This window comes from Pseudorca crassidens, chromosome 15 (genome assembly GCF_039906515.1).
Source record: "Pseudorca crassidens isolate mPseCra1 chromosome 15, mPseCra1.hap1, whole genome shotgun sequence".
In the NCBI taxonomy this organism is placed as follows: Eukaryota; Metazoa; Chordata; class Mammalia; order Artiodactyla; family Delphinidae; genus Pseudorca; species Pseudorca crassidens.
In genome coordinates this window covers 20,225,891-20,248,284 of record NC_090310.1, presented here as the reverse complement: position 1 = coordinate 20,248,284, position 22,394 = coordinate 20,225,891, and the positions used below count along the sequence as shown (strand labels likewise).

At 41.9% G+C, this 22,394-nt stretch overlaps 1 protein-coding gene across 1 annotated transcript; it reads left to right on the top strand.

The window, feature by feature from the left end:
- Positions 1-20,955, top strand: DCTN5 (dynactin subunit 5). The gene is made up of 6 exons (XM_067706381.1): positions 1-158; positions 932-1,000; positions 9,370-9,488; positions 12,938-13,049; positions 16,822-16,924; positions 20,235-20,955. The coding sequence occupies exons 1-6, from the start codon at positions 111-113 to the stop codon at positions 20,330-20,332; spliced, it is 549 nt and encodes a 182-aa protein (XP_067562482.1). The 5' UTR covers positions 1-110; the 3' UTR covers positions 20,333-20,955.
- Positions 20,956-22,394: the final 1,439 nt, after the last annotated feature.

The window sequence follows — 22,394 nt, the reverse complement described above, 5'->3', positions numbered from 1 at the left end:
CCGCCCAGAGCGGAAGTGGAGGAGCAGCCGGAAGTAGCCGGAGTCTGAGGCGGAGAGACAGGCGGACAGACTTTGACAGGAGCCGGAGCTGCGCAGGGGGGTTGGTGGCCATGGAGTTGGGCGAGCTTCTCTACAACAAGTCCGAGTACATCGAGACGGTGCGCGTGTCCAGACATCTGCCCTCCCCTCTCCAAGCCTGCATCCCCTGAGGCCGCCGTCTCCATCCTGTCCCTGCCCCACCCCAGGTCCCTTTGGCGTTTAGTCCGAGATTACGCAGTGAGAGTTCATGTATGGTCTGGCTTCGTTATGCATTCCTTGCATGGCCAGTTTAGGCTTTTTAAAATTTATTCCTGATTTCCTCGTAGAGATAAAACGCCTTCCAGAAAGCAGGACAAGTCTCATCCATCCTGATAATTACAGCTCTGGGCTTCAGGCCTTTAAAAAAAAAAATTTTTTTTAAACTAACGTGTCATAATTTATTACTACGTGCTAAAGACTGTTAGGTTCTTTTTTTGTTTGTTTGTTAGGTTCTTTATAGTCAATACAAACTATATGTAGATGTGTGTTAATTGCTCGAAACCGGGTTAGTGCTCAGTCAGCATTACCCTTTATTTTTTCATTGAATTCTCACAACTCTATGCTATTGGTAAAGTCATTATCCTGTTTTTAGGGCTGTAAAACCGAAGTGTAGAAATGAGAGTCGAATCTGCTGCTGCTAGGCTATAGACGTATCACATTCAATTTCTGGGTCTGTTCCTTGAATCCCTAAGTTCCTAATTCATCCTTGCTTTTTTGATATCCTGACTCATTCCATTGCAGACGACACCCCATTGCAAGTCCTTTTCTCTCCAGTATGAGCTTTCTTGATGGAAACCTGTAGCCCAGAACCCACTCAGTTTGCTCACCTCGTTTTTCTGCTCTTTCCTTTCAGGCATCTGGGAACAAAGTTAGTCGCCAGTCTGTACTGTGTGGAAGTCAGAACATCGTTCTCAATGGCAAGGTAAGGGACGGAGCCAGCTCCGGGATGCATATTTCTGCTTTCTTTCCACTGATTATCACATTAGCAGGGCAGATGAAATGTTGTCCCCAATTTATTGCTATATATGCTAAAATTCTCTCTCTCTCTTTTAATGCTCCAAATTGGATTTATTGAATACAAAAAATATGCAGTAAAAAGAGGCAACAGAAAGCCTTTTTCCTGTTATTCCAGGCACAAAATACAATGACACCTAGCACTGAAATTACTGGACAGTATTGTAGTGTGTCCTGTATTACTGGACACAAAACATAAATAGACAGCACAGTATTTTAGTGTAGAAACTAAAGTGATACTGATATAATTATCTGTTTACTAATTAATGATTCATTATTAACTGAAACTTAATTTGAGAATAGGGAAAGATAACTAAAATCTGAAATGCATTTGAAAAATGGAATGTGAAAGGCTCAGAATCTTGTAGTCTGAATAAACTGAAATAGCACAGAGATGAGCATAAACCTGGGTTAATATTAGAACACTTTAGAACCAGAGAAAATATCAAGATATATTTGAGCTTGACAAACACTGAAGTCCATAGTTTCTTCCTGCCATTAGGAGCACTCAATTTTCCTTGAAATATTAAATCTGTAACTTCTAGAGGTAAAATAATCTCATTGTAATCAAAAGATCACAGATATTTTCAGTAGAGACACAATTACTGTGTCTGTTACCCCATCATACCATGAGATTTAATAGAAAAGAAATAGAGTTTGGTAGTTAGATATAATTAGTAATTATAGATACACTGTTTTAGTACAAAATTAGAAAATTCAGTTAACTCCATCTGACTCGTTAGCAAATATGTGGACTTTTTTTTGAAATCCTTCATCTAATTCCAAACCATTTTCTGTGATTTTGTAGGGAAGATTTGTGTGTGTGTGTGTATTTATGACAAAATACGCCACTTTAAGCACTTAAGTATACAGTTCATTGACATTAATTATATTCACAGTGTTGTGCAATCATCACCACTATATCTATTTCTAAAACATTTTCACCACTCAGACGGAAGCTCTGAACCCATTAAGGAATAACTCTCATCCCCTTTCCTCCCAGACCCTGGTAACCTCAATCTACTTTCTGTCTCTATGAATGTGCCTATTCTAGATATATGTCATTTAAGCATAGTCATGCAAGATTTGTCCTTTGGGCTGGCTTATTGCACTTAGCATAATGTTTTCAAGGCTCATCCACACGTATCAGAATTTTATTCCTTTTCATGACTAATATTCCATTGTATATATGTATATTTTGTTTATTTATTCATCTGTTGATGGACACTTGGATTGTTTCTACCTTCCCACTATCGTGAGTATTGCTGCAATGAACATTGGCATACAAGGATGTATTTGAGCTCTGTTTTCAGTTATTTATTACATACCTAGGGGTGGGGGTGTCTGGGTCATATGGCAGTTCTATTTTTCAGCTTTGCGAAGAACTGCCAAATTGCACCATTTTACGTTCCCACCGCAATGCAAGAGAGTACCAATTTCTCATGAACACTTGTAATTTTCTGGGTTCTTTTTTTTTTGGATGTGTATATGAAAGATATTCAATATTCCATTGTGTGTTTTTTTCTTAATTAGTTACTTTATTTATTTTATTTTTGGCTGCGTTGGGTCTTTGTTGCTGTGCGCGGGCTTTCTCTGGTTGCGGCGAGCGGGGGCTACTCTTCATTGCGGTGCGCGGGCTTCTCGTTGTGGTGGCCTCTCATTGTGGAGCATGGGCTGTAGGTGTGTGGGCTTCAGTAGTTGTGGCACGTGGGCTCAGTAGTTGTGGCTCATGGGCTCTAGAGCTCACGTTCGGTAGTTGTGGCACACTGGCTTAGTTGCTCCGCGGCATGTGGGATCTTCCCAGACCAGGGCTCAAACCTGTGTCCCCTGCATTGGCAGGCGGATTCTTAACCACTGCACCACCAAGGAAGCCCCTCATTGTGTTTTTTTTTTTTAATTAATGTTTTATTGGAGTATCATTGATTTACAATGTTGTGTTAGTTTCTGCTGTACAGCAAAGTGAATCAGCCATCCATATACATATATCTACTCTCTGCTAGATTCCATTCCCATATAGGTCATTACAGAGCACTGAATAGAGTTTCCTGTGCTATACAATAGGTTCTTATTAGTTATCTTTTATATATATAGTAGTGTTATTTGCATTTCCCTAATGTCTAATGATGATGAACATCTTTTATCTTATTGGCCATTTGCATATCTTTGGAGAAATATCTATTCAGTCCTTTGACCATTTTAAAATCTTGTCTATTTGTTGTTGAATTGTAGGAGTTCTTTATATTCTGGGTGTTAAATCCTTATCAGATTTATGATTGCAAATATTTTCTACCATTCTGTAGGTTGTCTTTTTACTTTCTTGATAATGTTCTTTTTACTTTCTTGATAATGTTCTTTGATGCACAAGAGTTTTTAATTTTGATGAAGTCCAGTTTATCTATTTCTTCTTTTGTTGCTTAAGTTTTTGATGTTGTATATCTAAGAATCCTTGCCAAACCCAAGATCGTGAAGATGTACTCCTATGTTTTCTTCTAAGAGTTTTATGGTTTTAGCACTTGTATTTAAATGGTTGTTGATCCATTTTGAGTTAATTTTTGCATATGATGTGAGGTTGGGGTCCTAATTAATTAATTTTGGGGGGGGTGAAATTCTACTTGTCCCAGCACCACTTGTTGAAGAGATTGTCCTTTCCCCATTGAATGGTCTTGTCATCCTTATAGAAAATCATCTGGCCACAGATGTATGGGTTACTTTCTGCACTCTCAATTCTATTCCATAGTTGATATATCTGTCCTTATGCTAGTTCTACACTATTTTGGTTACTGTAGACTTCTAGTAAATTTTATAATCAGGAAATATGAGTCTTCCAACTTCTTCTTTTTCAAGATTGTTTTGGTTATTCGGGGCCCTCTTTCTTTTTTGAAAGGTGTTTTATTTGGCAATATTTGGTGCACACAGAAGACTGGTATGTGATATATATGTTATGAAGCATAAAAATTAAATCAACACCATGAACCCACCACCCAACTGAAGAATTGGAACATAATCAATGCATAATAATACAGTACAGCCTGAAGTTCCTCTCCCATTTCTTTCTTCTACCTCCTTCCAAGAGGATACCACTATTCTGAACTTTTTCTTATAAATTCTTTATTTTTCAAAACAAAATTTTTACCACATATGTGTGTATTTCTAAATAATTTATATTGTTTAGCTTTACTTGGTTTTCTGTGACTTACTATTTTTACTCTCAGTTATTGTAATAATGACAATAGAAAACATATATTACATTTAGTAAGTAACATCATTCTCAGCTTAGTTTCTAAGATTCATTGTGGTTTATGCATTTCCACTGCTGTGTACAATTCGGTTTATCCCGTCTTTTATGGGTGGATAGTTATTTTGTTTCCAGCTTTTTGTTATTATGAACAATCCATTTTTGTTTCCAGCCCCTGCCCCTTTCAGAACTTTGACATTTCTGTTTTCCATCGGGTGTCACAGTGCCTGCAGGAAGAGACAGGGATCAGATGAGCAAAGAGGACTGGGTGTAAACCAGAATGGTGGGGCCTAGTGAATTGGAGAATACAGGACCTAGCTAAGCTTGGGCTGATTGTTGCCATTGGGAGTGCAGACCTGTACTTGCAGAGCTTCTGATTTTCTCAAAAGAAACTGGAAATCTAGATTTTTTTTTAAATGTAAAATGTCCTACTTTTCACATAATAGCATCTAATTTAAATGATAAAAATGGCTGCAGAGGCCAGAGAAAACCATTTCTAGGTACAGCCCTCAGACCCCCAACTTGCCACCTCTGCCTTGTCCTTGTTGAGTTCGGTGAAGTATGCTTTAATACTGTTTTTCTCCCTGAGAGGTCTTTTTAGGCACCTCCTTTCATTTTAACACCCTGTTGCCTCTTTTGTTTTGTTTTAAATACAGTACACGGCCTCTCCCTGTTGTGGCCTCTCCCGTTGCGGAGCACAGGCTCTGGACGCGCAGGCTCAGCGGCCATGGCTCACGGGCCCAGCCGCTCTGCAGCATGTGAGATCTTCCCGGACCGGGGCACGAACCCGTGTCCCCTGCATCAGCAGGCGGACTCTCAACCACTGCGCCACCAGGGAAGCCCATGTTGCCTCTATTTTTAATCTGACTTCTCTTCTTTAGCTCCATTCTTTATGAGATAGGAAACCAGGGTTTGAATACCACTTGCTAAATTTCTTTGACCATCTGTGATATCGTTTCTTTCTTATGTTTTTTGTGTGTTTGCTTCCTCAGTGGGAATGTAATTTAGGCTGACTGAGGGACTTATATGGATTTTCTTTATTTCTAGATTAAGATTGTTATCTTTACTTAAAACACAATAAAACAATAACAGCCATTACCAAATACTCAGAACTCTTGGTATTCTGTTTTCTTCCAAAAGAAAAATAAGTCATTTTCTCTGATTGTAGATGGAAACACAAGCTGAAAAACAATGATTGAAGTAAATTAAGGATCTCAGATGAAAGAATTATGTACTAGAAATAGACATCTCTCTAAGCTTGAAGAAGATAGCTTTTAAAAACCAAGAGAGGAATTCCCTGGCAGTCCAGTAGTTAGGACTCGGCACTTTCACTGCTGGGGCCTGGGTTCGATCTCTGGTCAGGGAGCTAAGATCCTGCAAGCTGCATGGCACAGCCAAAAAAACAAAAACAAAACAAAACCAAAAAAACCAAGAGGACCTGTAATACTTTACAATCAGCAGCAGATGTGAAAATTTCTTTTTACCCATAGAGGTTTTATAGACTGAACATATGTGGGTCAGATTGGTAAACTCTTCCAGGTGTGAGCCCATTTCTTTTTCAGTATCTTCTCAGAGCCTCATGTTCTGGCTAGTGATTTATCTAAATTCACCTATATTTGAGGTGTTCCCATCTACTTCTCTAGCCTGACCTTCTATCTTGGGCCCCAGACCTTTATTTACAACTGCCTGTTGATCATCCCACAGATTCCACAAACTCAGAATTTCAAAATTGAATTTATCATCTAATCCCCAGAATTGCTCACCCTGTCCTAGATTCTTTTTCTCTTACCCAACATCTAAACAATGACCGAGTCATATAAAATCTCTTCTTTTTTTTTCTTTTTAAATATTTTATAATGGAACATTAAAAAAAATCATTTTTAGGACTTCCCTGGTGGCGCGGTGGTTAAGAATCTGCCTGCCAGTGCAGGGGACATGGGTTCGAGCCCTGGTCCAGGAAGATCCCACAGGCCGTGGAGCAACTAAGCCCGTGCGCCGCAACTACTGAGCCTGTGCTTCTAGAGCCCACGAGCCACAACTACTGAAGCCCACGTGCCTAGAGCCGAGCCCGTGCTCCGCAACGGGAGAAGCCACCGCAATGAGAAGCCCGCACACTGCAACGAAGAGTAGGCCCCGCTCACCGCAACTAGAGAAAAGCCCACACACAGCAACAAAGACCCAACGCAGCCAAAAATAAAATAAATAAATTTATTTTTTAAAAAATCATTTTTATTTAGGTATATTACATACAATAAAGTGTACCCATTTTATTTTATTATTTTTTTTTTTTTTGTGGTACGCGGGCCTCTCACTGTTGTGGCCTCTCCTGTTGCGGAGCACAGGCTCCAGACAGGCAGGCTCAGTGGCCGTGGCTCACGGGCCCAGCCGCTCCGCGGCATGTGGGATCTTCCCAGACCGAGGCACGAACCCATGTCCCCTGCATTGGCAGGTGGACTCTCAACCACTGTGCCACCAGGGAAGCCCAAGTATACCCATTTTAAATATGCAGTTTGAAAAGGTTTGGCTGATGGGGACATCTATGCAACTAGTACCACAGTCAAGATATAAAATATTTACATCACCCTAGTTTCCTTGTGTCCCTCTGCAGTCAAGCCTTCTTCTAGCTTTGCCCAGGTAACCTATGTAAAACGAATAGAGGTTAGTTTTGCATTTTCTCAAGTTTCCTGTAATTGGAATCATGTACTTTTTTTTGGGGGGGGGGGGTCAGCTTCTTTCCTTCAGCATAATGTTTTTGAGATTTATCCATGTTGTTGGATATATTCATGGATTAGTAGTTCATTACTTTTTATAGATGAGCAGTATTGTTATGGAACTTTTAGGACACATTTAAGAGTAGAGAGAACAGGGCTTCCCTGGCGGCGCAGTGGTTGAGAGTCCGCCTGCCGATGCAGGGGACATGGGTTTGTGTCCCGGTCCGGGAAGATCCCACATGCCGCAGAGCGGCTGGGCCCGTGAGCCATGGCCGCTGAGCCTGCGAGTCCGGAGCCTGTGCTCCGCAATGGGAGAGGCCACAACAGTGAGAGGCCCGCGTACCGCAAAAAAAAATAGAGTAGAGAGAACATATAATGAGTCTCTATATACTCATTCACCAGCTTCTACAATTAGCAATATTCTGGCATTCTTGCTTCATCTCTATACTCACCTGCCAAGTTCAAACCAATTTTGGAGTGGAATATTTTAAAGCAAATTGCAAGCATAATATTATTTTACCCATAAATATTTCAATGTATATCACTGATATTTAAAGGCTTTAAAAAATGTATAGAGGACCGTTATTATATTTTTTAAAAAGCCAGTCATTCCCTAATATCATCTAATCTAATCCTCAGTCCATGTTCAGTCTTTCCATTATCTTTTTTTTTTGGCTGCGTTGGGTGTTCGTTGCTGTGCCCGGAATTTCTCTAGTTGCGGCGAGTGGGGGCTACTCTTCATTGCGGGGTGCAGGCTTCTCTTTGCGGTGGCTTCTCTTGTTGCGGAGCACAGTCTCTAGGCATGTGGGCTTCAGTGGTTGCAGCACGCAGGCTCAGCAGTTGCAGCACACGAGCCCTAGAGCACGTGGGCTTCAGTAGTTGCAGCGTGCAGGCTCTAGGGCTTGCGGGCTTCAGTAGTTGTGGCACATGGGCTCAGTAGTTGTGGCACACAGGCTCTAGAGCGCAGGCTCAATAGTTGTGATGCATGGGCTTAGTTGCTCCGCGGCATGTGGAATGTTCCCGCACCAGGGATTGAACCATGTCCTCTGCATTGGCAGGTGGATTCTTAACCACTGCGTCACAAGGGAAGTCCCTCCATTATCTTAAGATGTCTTTTTACACTTGGCTTGTTCAAATCAGGATCCAGACAAGGTTAGGTACACATTACTGTTTGGTTGATGTGTTTCTTAAGTCTCTTTGAATCTGTAACAGTTCTCGTTCCCTGCCTCGTTTTTCTCCGCATGCCATTTATATGTTGAGGAAACTGGCTCACTGTCCTGCAGTATTTTCAAATTTCTGAATTTGGCTGATTCTTTTTACACAGTGTTGCTTAATGTGATCTCTGTCCCCCTCTCCTTCCTCTAAATTGGTAGCTGGATCTAAAGGATTGCTCAGATTCCTCTACCTCTGATTTATTTCTCTTTCCCTGATGCACAGCTTTTGCCTTAGATAAGGCCCACCATCTCGTTTCACCTTGATCCATCTGAAGGGTCACATCCCCTCCAGTCTTGCCTGCCTCCATTCAGGCTCCAGACTGCTTCCAGAGTAATATTTCTAAAATGAAGCTTCGCTTGTGTTAATCCTCTGCTTAGAATCTTTCATTGATTCCTTATACCCGCTAGGGAAAAACATCTGAACTTCTGTACTCAGCACAGGTAATTCTTCATGATCTGGTCCCTTGCTTACTTTCCCAGCCGCAACCTCAGCCACGTGCACTTTTTTTTTTAAAACCTCATTTATTCAGCAGACATTTCAAGAATGCCTACTCTTTACCAAGTATGGGGCATTAGTTCCCCCCAGTTTCTGGGTTGTGTTATTCAGCCCCTCCTGGCAACCTCTGGGGAAGCCAGATATCACACCTTGCAGTGTAGCACATAATCTAGGTCCAGAAATTGGGAGAGGAAGCAGAACCTCAGTGGGTCCACCTCTGGAGCATGAAGTTGGAGATAGTACTGTTAGGAGATTAGACAAAGGTGGGAACAGCCAGGACTCTCACTGAGCAAGCAGCCAAGGCTTGGGGGCAGGTGGAACCAAGTGCATCTGAGGAGATACACAGACCAGGTCTGCCACAGGTATTCTCAATAAATGTTTGTCCATCCATTGAGTCCTATTCATGGGATAATAAGGGCAAACCCTGTGATGTACTGGGAACATCTTGAACTGCAATCAGTATTATGAGGGCAATTCTCTTTACCTTAAAAGTTATCCCTTTTGACAGAACAGGTGATTCAGTAGAATATAGCATAACTCTCAAACTGTCTGGTTTCCTACTCTTTTTCATTATGTTTTAGGCTATGTTAGTAGCTTTTTAAAATATGCTTTGTTTTATAGACCATTGTGATGAATGACTGTATTATTCGAGGGGATCTGGCAAATGTAAGAGTTGGACGTCATTGTGTTGTGAAAAGTCGGAGTGTCATAAGGCCACCATTCAAGAAATTCAGCAAAGGGTATGTAATTTAATGACCTGATTCAGTCTTGGGCAAGATGCTGCTACTGGTGGTACTATCCATGCGTTGAGTTGTGGGGGAAGGAGCAGGTCTACGCTATTGTTTGGGACACTAAGTAAGAATTCACCATAATGAACACAACTCTGGTGTTGGTTGTCTTAGTCTAGTTGGTGGTTAGTTGCCAGAAACAATCCACTTAAGCTGGCAAAAGCAAAGGGGGTTCTGATTAAACAGCCACAGGCATATTTGATGGAATTTAAGGGTAGAAAAAGGGGTCAGGCTTCACAAGGGACTAGAACCTGGAACTGGACAGCTAGCCAGAGTCAAGACCACTATTCTGTCTGACTGCTGCTCAGTTACCAAGGTTATACTGTTTCTTAACTGTTCTTCTCTCTGCACTTCTGCTTCCCTCTTTTTTCTTTCAGCTATATCTTCCGGCTTTTCTAATGGAGCCAACCTTGCTGCCTCAGCCCGTTTTTTTACATCACTTCTCCATTTAGGCTTCCAATGGATACCAACCAGAGATTTTAGGTCCTATCAACAAAATGTTGGGAGAGAGAACACCCCCAGTCTAAAAACAGCCCACCCCCAGTCTAAAAACACCCAGTCTAAAAACAGCTTTGACCCAGAGAGCAGGGTCAAGTCAGGCCCCCTGATCTCTCAGTGGGCATAAGGATTGTCTAAGAAAAGGCATGGACAGGGCAGGAAAACCGACCGCTATGCTTGATATGATGGTATTCTCTTTGCCTCTCTCTCGCTTTGCCCTCCTCGTTCCTACCTGTGGCACCATCTGCTTTTCATCCAAGAATTCAGCAAGCATTGATTGAGTGCTTTCCTTATGCCAGTCACTAGGTTATAAGCTGGGCATATACAGATGGATCAAATAGGGTCTCATAACCCAGTGTTAGAAGTAAAACAAACTAGTGAATGTAAAAAAAAGAGACTCACAGATATACCGAACTAGTGGTTACCAGTGGGAAGGAGGAGGGGCAAGACAGGGGTAGGGGATTAAGAAGTACAAATTACTACATATAAAATAAATAAGCTACAAGGATATGTTTTACAGCACAGGGAATAATAGCTAATATTTTATAATAACTATAAGTGGAGTATAACCTTTAAAAATTGTGGATCACTGTGTTGTACACCTGAAACTTATATATTGGAAATAAACTATACCTCAATTAAAAATACAACAACAGGGCTTCCCTGGTGGCGCAGTGGTTGGGAGTCCGCCTGCCGATGGAGGGGACACGGGTTCGTGCCCCGGTCTGGGAAGATCCCACATGCCGTGGAGCAGCTGGGCCCGTGAGCCATAGCCACTGAGCCTGCGCATCCGGAACCTGTGCTCTGCAATGGGAGAGGCCACAATAGTGAGAGGCCTGCGTACCGCAAAAAAATAAAATAAAAATAAAAAAACAACAACAATAACCTAGTGATAGAAAGAATTACATAAACAGAAAGCTACTATAGAATGTGATGCTGTAACGTGATAGCCACTATAGAATGGGATACTCCTGTCAATGGGGCATGAACATGGTTAGGGAGGAACAGAGAAGAGGGCAGCTAACTCAGACTACCATACCTGGGTGTATATCATGCAGGAATCGTCCTGCATTTCCCATAGTGATGTTGGGCTCCAGGCTTTTATTATGTACAGGAATTGGAGCAGGGAGTCATTGTAAATCATATGAAATTTAGATGAAAGCATTTGCTCATTAGCTCAGAAGGCTATTTTTTTTTTTTTTTTTTTTGGCCGTGCTGTGCGGCATGTGGGATCTTAATTCCCTGACCAGAGATCGAACCCGGGCCCCCTTCAGTGGAAGCGGAGAGTCTTAACCACTGGACCACCAGGGAAGTCCCTCAGAAGACTGTTGAGGGGAGGGGACTTCCTTGGTGGTCCAGTGGGTTAAGATTCTGTGCTCCCAATGCAGGGGCCCCGGGTTCGATCCCTGGTCAGGGAACTAGATCCTGCATGCATGCTGCAACTAAGAAGTCCACATGCTGCAACTAAAGATCCCATGTGCCACAACTAAGACCCAGTGCAGCCAAAATATTAATAAATATTTTTTAAAATTAAAAAAAAGGACTATTGAGTGGAAATCAGAAAACCCTGTGACACCTTTTCATGGTTTCATACAGTGACTGATGCTCTGCTAGAGTTGTTGACTCCACCTCCTGATAAAGGCATTATTGGGCTGGATATGGTCCAGGAAGAGGACTGAGAATGAATAAGAAGCTTATTGGTGAATGGAGGGAAGTGTAAATTAGAATAGTCCACATGAGAAATATAGAAATATGAAAGTGTAAATAGCAACACGTGAATAGAAGGTGAATGTCGATTTCCTCCCCTGTATATCTCAATACCAGGACCAGCTGATAGTATAAAGTTTGGAGTTTTTAATTTAAAATTAAGGAGTTGATAGTACTGTTGTAGACTATGATAAGATCAAGGAATCCATTGCCACACAAGGGGTCCAGACCAAAAATGCAAATGAATTAAGGAAGATTTAAATAAAGTATAGGTCTGTGGAGGACAGGTATCATCTCTGACAAAATATTCCTGATAAAATAGAACACAGGACTGGAAAGAGCCAATGAGCATCCAGCTGCTTTATATTAGTTCCAGTCCAAATATTTTACATCCCAAGGTACCGAAATTTCTTGTAAATATGATCACAGACCACAGTCAATGACATTTGAGGAGTCCTGGAGAATGGGAATGATGTCACAAGTCTGGAGAAAGCCGACTGACTCCTTAAGTCCTGGCTTAAATGTCACTTTCAATTACTTAACCTCCAGTCTGAGTAAAGTCTCTGTTATATGCTCTCATAATGTGTTATTTTTCCTCTGTAGCACTTATCACAGTTGTAACTAATTACTTATTTAATCATTTATTTAGTCTCTCTTTTCTTTTCTTGTTTGTAAGCTCCATGGGCATGATTGCATCCCTTTTGCTCACCATTGTATTCCCCAGTTCCTAGCACAGAGTCTGGCATATAGTAGACTCTCAATAAAACCAGTCAGTATATAAATTTTTAGCATGTTGAGAATTATATCCCATGAACCTCACATCAGTCCCCTGAAGGATTATAGAGCAGATTAATGAAAATGTGATCTGTGGGCATTTTCAAAGGAGGCAAGAATGAGCAAAACATTCATTTGTTTTTATTTGGTGCCAGATTTTTTAGCTTTGAAGGTTTTGCTCTCACTGTTCTGCTGTTTCCTTTCAAATTTCCTTGGTCTAATATTTCTGATTTTGATTTAGTAGTCACATGCATCTTCTTCAACATTATAGAATTCGTTAAGCCTGAGGATTCTTTCCTTGCTAGGAACAGTCTTATTAAGAAAAGACGATGGAGTTGAGATTACGATCTTTAGTTCTATAAACCTTGACCAAAAGTACATCACCTTGACCTTTCTTTGTTCATCTTCTTTTTCTTCTATAGCGTTGCATTTTTTCCTCTACATATTGGGGACCACGTCTTTATTGAGGAAGATTGTGTGGTCAACGCAGCTCAGATTGGCTCTTATGTTCATGTTGGCAAGAACTGTGTGATTGTGAGTATGGTGACTTGGCTGGCTGAGCAGCCTCACTCTCTCTCTAGCTCGCGTCCCTCACATCAGTGGGCTTCTGCTTCTGTCATCAAGCAGGGTAGAAGTCCTTTCTGGTCTACTGGTCTATCAGAATTATTACTGAATTTGGAGTTTTTCCTAGGCATTAATAATCATGGCTAACCTTTATGGAACCTCTTCCATATGACGTTAAACTCTTACCTTTGATTATTTCATTTTATTCTCACAACCATCCAAGGATACTAGGTACTGTTATTATCCCTGTTTTCAGGTGAGGAGACTGAAGACCTTCGATATTAGGGGATTTGACAAGGCTAGTAAATGGTAGTGCTGGGATTTGAACCCTAGTGGTATGAATAGCCATGCCGCTATGTGACCTACCTGTTGCTTCACCTCAAGAATCTTACAGTCTGGTGGGGGTGAGGGGATCTTGAAGGGTGCATCAAAATTGGCTCCTAGACCAGAGGAGAATGAGTGTTTCAGGGAAGACATTGGCATGTGTAAGGGTCAAAGTCACCAATGGGCATGACGTTAAGGGAGCTGCACGTAGTTCAGGGTGCTGGGTTTGCCAGGTACGAGGGGGCCCCTCCCTCAGCAGAACCTGTAGGACCCTGGTCCACAGGTGCCTCGATATCAATTTGTTTAACCCAACCAAGGCTTTCCAAGGCTGAATTTCTTGGTATTTCATAGATGAAGAGGTTGATTTCAGTTAGGATTTCTGAGACCATCCTGAGTAAGAATGTTAATGATCAGAGCCAAACTGCCTAAATTTTCAGGGAAAATGTCTCCTACATTTTAGGTTTGTCCCTCAGATTCTGGGAAAAACCAAGACCCCTTTCATACATTTAAATGGCCACTCCTCTTAATTTAGAGTCAGTTCTCTGCTCTGGATAAGACTAGGACCCTAAAGTATCAGAAAACCTGCAGAAGCCATGCAGTCACATTCCAGGAGCCATGAGGGCACAGCAAAGGTAGACAGTGCAATGGAGAACCCCACTGATGAGAAAAACATTCCAGTCTGACTTGTTACTCAGAATTAAGGGGAGTAGTTGTTTTGCCAAATATTCTTCTCCAGGGGAGTCCCTTAGTATGTATTAGAGACAGAATGTCTGTGGTTCGGGCTGACGTTGAGAAAAGGGAGAAGAAATCCATCCTCTCCCCTCACTCTGACTGTTTGACCAAAGCTGGCTTTCCAAGCCACAGCTGGGTTTTCCTGATATTTTCCTCAGCAATGTGAAGACATCACCATAGTAGCCTAGTCCTTTAGCCCCAGAGCCAAATGTCTGAACGGTTAAAATCCAAATGCTATTCCCACAGCTTAGGGAATTCTAGTCCTATTGTTAGGTGCTCTGCTTTTTGTATCACTTTTCAATACATCAATTCATGGTATTGTCATTGTTCAGTATTGACAGGGCTTATTTGCTGAGCCTTTAAAAATTCCCAAGTAATCTCAGGAGAATGATCCTTTGAGAATCTCAGAGCTAGCAAGAACTCATTTAGAGTCCAACTGTCTTCATGACACACGGATCCTTCCTGTAGCATCTCATGTGGTAGTCTAACTTATGCTTGGATATGTGAAGGTGTGGGTGTTAATCAGAATTGCCCAATGTCTGCAGGAAAAGCCTAACAGGCAATATTAATAGGCACTGTTAACCATGCCATGAGTTTTACTTTTGTCTCTAGTCTTGACAGCATCCCTACGGGCTTGGTTTTATATCCTATTTCACAGGATTTAAGTAACTTGCTAAATAACTTGCATAAGGAGATATGGGTAGCTATAATACTAGCAACATATAGTTCTTAACTCCTTCTTGGAAAGTTCTCCAGGAAAGAATAAAGAAGTAGTTTCAGCTTTTTATCTCCTCAGCTATTGCCAAGCCATTCATGCCTAAGAAGTACCTGCATTTTTTATTCTGCTGCCATGTAATTGATCAGTTTACCCAGAATTCTCTGAAACCCAGTTGAGCACATTTCTCTGAGTGGGCAGAATGGCCAACTCTAGAAAGCAGGTGCCCTCAGGCTGTGTGGTGGCTGGTAGTATACAGTGAGAAGGTTCATTTCCACTGTCCCTCTCTTCCAGGGCCCTGTGTCTGCAGGTCCCTGTCTGTGAATGTGTCCTGCCATACGCAGCACACTCCTTTTACTCAGTGCCCCATGTGCTTAGTCTGAGTTATTAGGAGCTTAGGCGTCATAGGACATCTTTGAGTTAATTTGGGAGTCACCAGGGGAGCTGGCCATCTGCCCGATTTTTGATGTTGCCAATATAATAGGTAATTCGTGGAAGAAAACTTTCCAAGGAGAAATGAGCTGCAGTCATAACTTGCTTCTGACCTAAAGATGTTGCCCAGCTTGGCTGTTACCACCCAACTGGAGACAACTTAGTTAGCCACTAAAGAAATTCAGACCTTAGAGGTATAAGCTTTTTAAAAAATTCATTTGGCAATCTACCCAGGAGTTCCTGGACTTACATAAGAGTTAGGTATTTAATACTGGGGAAAAATTTGAACACAACCAAATCAAAGTATCTTTCATATTCTTTGGTAAAATCTAAGATCTAGATGGGTTAGCATTATCCTGGTATTTGTTAGGTGTTCCGCATCTTCAGCCACCTGGGGATGTTTTATCAGATCATCTGACCAGAACACAAGTAAACTTATAGACCCGGATGATGTAAATGCAATCTTTCATTTACTCAGCAAGTTGTCTGAGACATAACTTTAACTGTATACAGAAGCCTCTCCTTTCCCTTAAGCCATGAAAGAGATGAAGTTCCCAGACCTTATTTCTTGCCCCCAAAATGCCGTGGGTGATGGCAGAATTGAAAAGTGATGACAGTGGATAAAGTCAAGCATTATGTGCAGCCTAAACCTTCTAATAACTACCACTTACCCATGGGGGAACAAATGAACTAGTAACTTCATATCCAGAAGAATTTGCCAAGACTTTTCCAGTTGGAATTGGCAAAAGAACAAACAGACCTTAAATTGGTAGGTTCAAAGCGAATGTACTGGCTAATATGAAGCAAGGGTACAGAAGTAGATCCTAATTTCATACATAAGTGACTCTGGGGGTTCAGTTGATGTCACGAGAATTAATCCCCTTCCCTTTTTTGTTTTCCTCTGGGAGTCTCTCAGGCAGGTCCTTTCCTCATGGAAACCAGTGGCTGGTCCAGGATTCTGTCCTGTCCTCTAAAATCCCCATTGGAAAGAGTGTTTCCCTGTAGTCCCAGCAGAAGCCCTGACATTGAGATTCATCATCAGCTCATACGCCGATTGCCTAAACCAGTGACTGTGGCCAGGCTTGGGGTTCATAGTTTGGGATGGGAGGTGAAGCACATGGACTGAGATGGGGATGGGGCGGTATCCAAGGAAAATATAGCTTCTGTTACCAGAAGAAAGGGAAGTGGATGTTGGACAAGCAAAACAACAGATATCCACTAAATTATTAAAAAAAGGAAGAAAGAAAAGTAAACAGAATTCTTGAAGATTGAATTTCATGTAGTATGAAATGCCTAAGGTAACTTGAACTGTCCCTAGTGTATGACCCCCACCTCAAATTTGTACACACTCACATTTTTACCTCCTGCTTGTCATGTACCACCTGCAATAGGGAATAGTAGCCAAGCCTCTTGTCACTGTCCATGACTATTGTATGATATCATGAATAGAGAAAATATAAATATATTCCACACAGCAGACAAGACAACTTTTACTCCCATTTCCTGGTCTATCTCCTATTAACAAAATTTTAATTTCAGGGGCGCCGGTGTGTGTTGAAAGACTGTTGCAAAATTCTTGACAACACAGTATTACCCCCAGAAACTGTGGTCCCACCATTCACCGTCTTCTCAGGCTGCCCAGGTAACCTTGGGTGTTGATTATTAAAACTCAAGTTTATTTTCTTTCACAAAAGTAATGCATGCGATTTCTATCTCTAACAGTATGTTGATCTAGCTAACTTAAACATTCTCCTGGTACAGAGTACTCAGAAATACTATCTAAAATATAACTAGATAAATCTGTCACCAGCACAGGAAAAGTATGAGGAAGCATGTCTCTCCTGCCTTGGGCTCTGGGTGGAAAAATAAAAAGTGTGTCCAGAGAATTCTATGGCCTTACCTTCACATTGGGTGGGGTTTGAACTTGTACTTCCCGCCCTGCCCAGGAATGCCCTAACTGAAAAGTTACCATAAAACATGCTCTAAGACCAGTGAGAGCTCTAGGACACCTGAGAGAAGCAAATACATTATCTTTTGACCTTTGCCCGTAGGCAAAGCCCTCATGAGCTCAGAGTTCCAAATTACAAACATGTGACGAGACAAAAGCAATCCATGCTCATGCTAGAGAGCTTGGAAAACACCAAAAAGCAAGAAGAAGAAAACCTCACATTTCCCAACCCCCACCTCAAGACAGTCTCTTTTCTTCTACATGTTGTTTTATGCAGTGGAAATCACGTAGCTCATGTAAAGGCACATCACAGATTCACAGATGGAAGATGATATGAAGAGAGAGATTTGACAATATATGATCTCTAACCACTGGGTGGTTTATTTGTTATTCCAATTTTTAAAAATCTCATTACTCAGATCACTGAATGCAAATTTCAAAGATGTACAGAATCATCCACTAGGATTCTTTGGGGAGGAAATGGGCCATTCTGTTCTTTCATGCACCTCTGTTTGCAAAGGAGGAAGAGACTTTTATTTAGTAATTCTCCCCATAATGAGTTCCCACTGTGAGAAAGTTTAATAGTTCTTAGCAAGTGCTATATCAGCACGGTCTTGGCAATTGTTTTAGGAGTTGTGAGACAAGCATCTGAGCTGAGATGAGAAGTGTATTGCTGACGAAATATCTTAATCTCTTTTAACTTATTCAAAGCCCTTAGAACCAATTTATGGTCTTTGAGCACTGATGGCGTATGGCAGGGAAGCACTGCTAGATATTTGAAATCCAGATAAACACTGTGTGTGGAGGTTCTGCCTGGGACCTTAGAGATCATTGTATAGGTGAGGAAACTGAGGCCTAGGGAGGTTGAGTTGTACGACGTATCGGAGCTAGCTGGGGGGAAAGCTTTGACAAGCACTAAAGACTTCTTATTTATTTATTTAAAAAAAAAAATTTTTTTTTTGGCCCCTCGGCTTTTGGGATCTCAGTTCCCCAGCCAGGGATTGAAACCGGGCCACGACAGTGAGAGCACTGAATCCTAACCACTAGACCACCAGGGAACTCCCAGAGCTCCTTATTTAGAGTTCGGTACTTTTTGCACTGATAGGGTACTTCCCATGTTTATTTTATGTGACTTCACAAACAAATGCTAACCATCTAGATACTGCTGTTGGCAATCTCCCCCTTTAATGAAGAGGCATAGGGTTGCAGGAAAACTAGTATATTTTTGGAAGGCTCCACAGCATGAAACTGAGTCAAAATGAAAGGCAAACCGTACAGAAAGGATCTGGGTTAGGGACCAAAAACTCAGATGTCCACAGGAGCCCGGCAGATCATGTAAATGATTGAAGTAATAGGCTATCATAGCTGTTTAAGAATACAGGCATGATATCATGAGAACTTCTGGTGTTTCATGAGGAGCTCAAAATCTGAATTTTTGTATGGTATTTCTGAATTTTTAATTGTTGAGTACTAATTTTTTTTAGGAGATTAAATACTGTACAGACTAAACATATATTTGGAAATCTGACATGGGCTGCTAGTTTGTAAAAGGTGCCTGTGAGAATTGTGTATCTTTTAAGACCATTTTTTCTATCCTCCTTTCTCTTTGTATATATACAAGAGCATATGTGTGTGTTTTTATATGCGTATGAGTGTATAGGTATGTGTGTTTATATATATATTTGTGTATATAATATGAAACTGTTTTTACATGTATAAACAGAATCATACTCTGTTCTGTTAGGAAACTTGCTTCCTTAACAGTATATCTTGGGCATCTTTTCTTGTCAGTATGATGAGATTCACCTCATGCCTTTTAATAGTTTCATGGTTTTCATTGCATAAATGTCCCACAGTATAACTAATCATCCTCTGGCATAATGGATCAAAAGAAGTTGCACCTGGTTTTTCATGATTAGAAACTTTGCTGCATTGATGCTTTCGTACATATATTGTGCAATTGGGCAAGATTATCTGTAGAATAAATTCTTAAAAGTTGGATTATCAGGTCACAGGGTATGAACTTTTAAAAGTTTTGCTAAATACTCCTAAATTGCTCTTCAAACGGTTGTATGAGTTTACGCGTCCACCCAGAGTGTGTGAGAGTGCCTCTTTCCTAGAAATTCTTACATAGGATTCCTGCATCTTTTGTCTTTCTATAAGGTGTTTCTGTTCTACCTCCATTTGTGATTTGAATATATCTAGCATGTTCGGGCCTTGGATTCAGTTTCATTGTATGAATAGCAGGGCAGTTTCTTCCCTCAAGAGCTCTCACCTTGGCTTGCCCAGCAGGCGTCACCCCAGAATCCAGGGGATGGACGAATCCTTGCCTGGAACAACGTCTGATGTAGTCAGATTTGCCTTAACTTTTCAGGTTATGCCATGATGTACTAACCTCTTTTACCTGGAATATATTTCTCTCTTTTTTTTAATTTTTTTTTACTTTTTCATTTTTGGCTGCATTGGGTCTTCGTGGCTGTGCGCGGGCTTTCTCTAGCTGCAGCGAGTGGTGGCCACTCTTTGTTGCGGTGCGCAGGCTTCTCATTGCGGTGGTTTCTCTTGTGGAGCACAGGCTCTAGGCATGTGGGCTTCAGCAGTTGTGGCTCGTGGGTTCAGTAGTTGTGGTTCGCGGGCTCTAGAGCACAGACTCAGCAGTTGTGGCGCACAGGCTTAGTTGCTTCGTGGCATGTGGGATCTTCCCGGACCAGGGCTTGAACCCGTGTCCCTGCATTGGCAGGAGGATTCTTAACCACTGTGCCACCAGGGAAGTCCCTGGGATTTATTTCTGCATTTTGGGAAAGTATTAGTTGTTTCTCTCACACACACACAAATTCACATCATCTTGAAGATATGGTCAGTGGAAATATTCTGTTAGCACCAAAGATGGAAAACGTAGTATTTAGACATTCATGACTAAAGAAAGGAGACTTCTAGAAACAGGAGTCAGAGCTGCATGTGGGCCTCCTCCGGCTCCTCGTGGTTGACCAGGTCTTTCTTTCCTCAGGACTCTTCTCAGGGGAGCTCCCAGAATGTACCCAGGAGCTGATGATTGACGTCACGAAGAGCTACTACCAGAAGTTTTTGCCCTTGACACAGGTCTAATGTCTCTGCCTTGTGTCTCAAATTCGCTTGAGCTCTAAGATGAACTTGGGGACAAAGTGAGCCAGTCAGCATCTACAAAGAGCTCTTGTGTCTTTGACACCTGCCGCCCTCTTTCTTTCTTTTTTTTTTTGGTTTAATTCTTTAGAGTTTCTCAGTCCTCCCAGGCTCTAAGCTCTTAAGACTTAATAACAGAACGTCTAGAGGAATTGTCTCCAAATGCTGTGCTTAAACCGTATCTATTAACAGTCACTCCGTACCGTTATGTGTGGAACATGGACTCATCTGTTTCCAGCACTGCCACCCGTTGGTCCTGTGGGTGGCTGGATGGAGCAGTGCATTCTGTCCCAGTGGGGAGGTTGTGATGCTCTTGAGCTGCCCATGGCCATGAGCTACCACAGTGAGCTCTGCTCACAGGGATCACTCAGCTTCCCTGCTGCTCACACATTTGACCAGTTGCCACAGCTGCTGATAATCTGGAAAAGTGTTTTGCGACTTTTCAGAGCCCAGATTCCTGTTGGCTACTAAAACTTGAAGGGAGGGTAGTTAGTATTTCTCTTCTTTCCAGAGTGACCTGAACTGTCATTTTAATTCAGGGTGACTAATAAAAGACTTTCTAGCATCTATTCTAGGGCCTTGGCTTTCACTAAAAGGGGGGCCCTTAGTGTCCAGATTTTATTTTTGCAAGGTCCCAGGTTTGAGTCTCCCACGTGGGTGGACTAGTCTGGCAGCCACTCCTTGCCTCATGGTGTTTGGGGACAGCAGTATATGCCTTATTTCACTGGAGATGTAGCATTTGTGACACTTGCTCCCTGGCCTAAAACCATTCAACCCACCCTTTCTTTGCCATAACCTCACAGTTCAGACCAAAATATCTGTACTTGGGCCCAATCTCATATGTACATGGGGGCCTCTTAAAATCATTCTGGGGGCACAGAGCCCCAAGGAGTAAACGAAGTTGGCAGGGCCGTTCTTATCTTCTGGATAATAGCACAACCCTTCCTGTTCTGCTCTGGCCTCTTGGCTTAGTAGGAAGATATAGGAGTGAAGACCTGAGAAGGCTGGCCTTGCTTGAAGCCCTGATGCTGCTGTGAATGGGGTAGGACAGTTTAGCCTTGAAGGTTAGTATCTAGCAGCAGCTGTCTTGACTTAATATCTGGTTATGGGGTTTGCAAAAAGAGCTGTATGTAGTCATCTCTGCTAGTTCAATGTAAAACTGCTTTCTGGTTTGTCACTTTTTATGTTTGTACATTAGAAGATTGGCACATGAAACAAGTCACTTGAAGGTGATCACTGTCCACCTCCAGCGATGGCAGCCTCTCGTGGGCACTTCACTGTGTGCCTGGTGCCCTTCTGCGGGCTTTATATTCACTTGCCTACCTAGGGCTCACACCAACCCTGTAAGCTGGACGTTATCCCCACTTTACTGATGAGGAAAAAATTCAAAGATATTAGATAACTTGTTCCAGTCTTCGTGGTGAAGAAGTGGCTGACCCAGAAGTCACATACATGTGTGCATGTCTGCCTGGCTCTGCAGCCCACACTCTTCAGGTCTGCCCTGGTACGATGGGACAGTCTGCTGTGTCCTGATACCAGCAGTCTGTGATGGTTGCAGGTTTTTGGGGAGCCATATCCGCCAGCTCCCTTCCCCTTTTGTGCCACCAAAAAGGTGGATCTTGTAGTTGGCAGAGTTTAGATGTGCCCTAGGCTAACCTCTTGCTTCCTAGAGAAATCTTCCAGGGCGTGTCTGACAGATTCCCTTCCAGCCTGTGTTTGAATACCTGCAAAAGGAAGCTTGCCACTTTATACGACTAACTGTTCGTTTTTTTTTTAAATTTATTTATTTATTGAGATATAACTGACATATAAGCTTTTGACTGTCCATTTTGTTGGTGAACAACCAAAATTAAGAGAAAATGGGGTGTTTTTTTCTGAGTATTTTAAAAATCTTTAAGTAATTTGAGTACATGATTCCAAAAATCCAGTCCAGTTAGTAAAGAAGGGACCTACAATGAAGTAGATTTTCCCAACCCAGAATCCAGTCCCATGTTCTACTTCCCAGGGA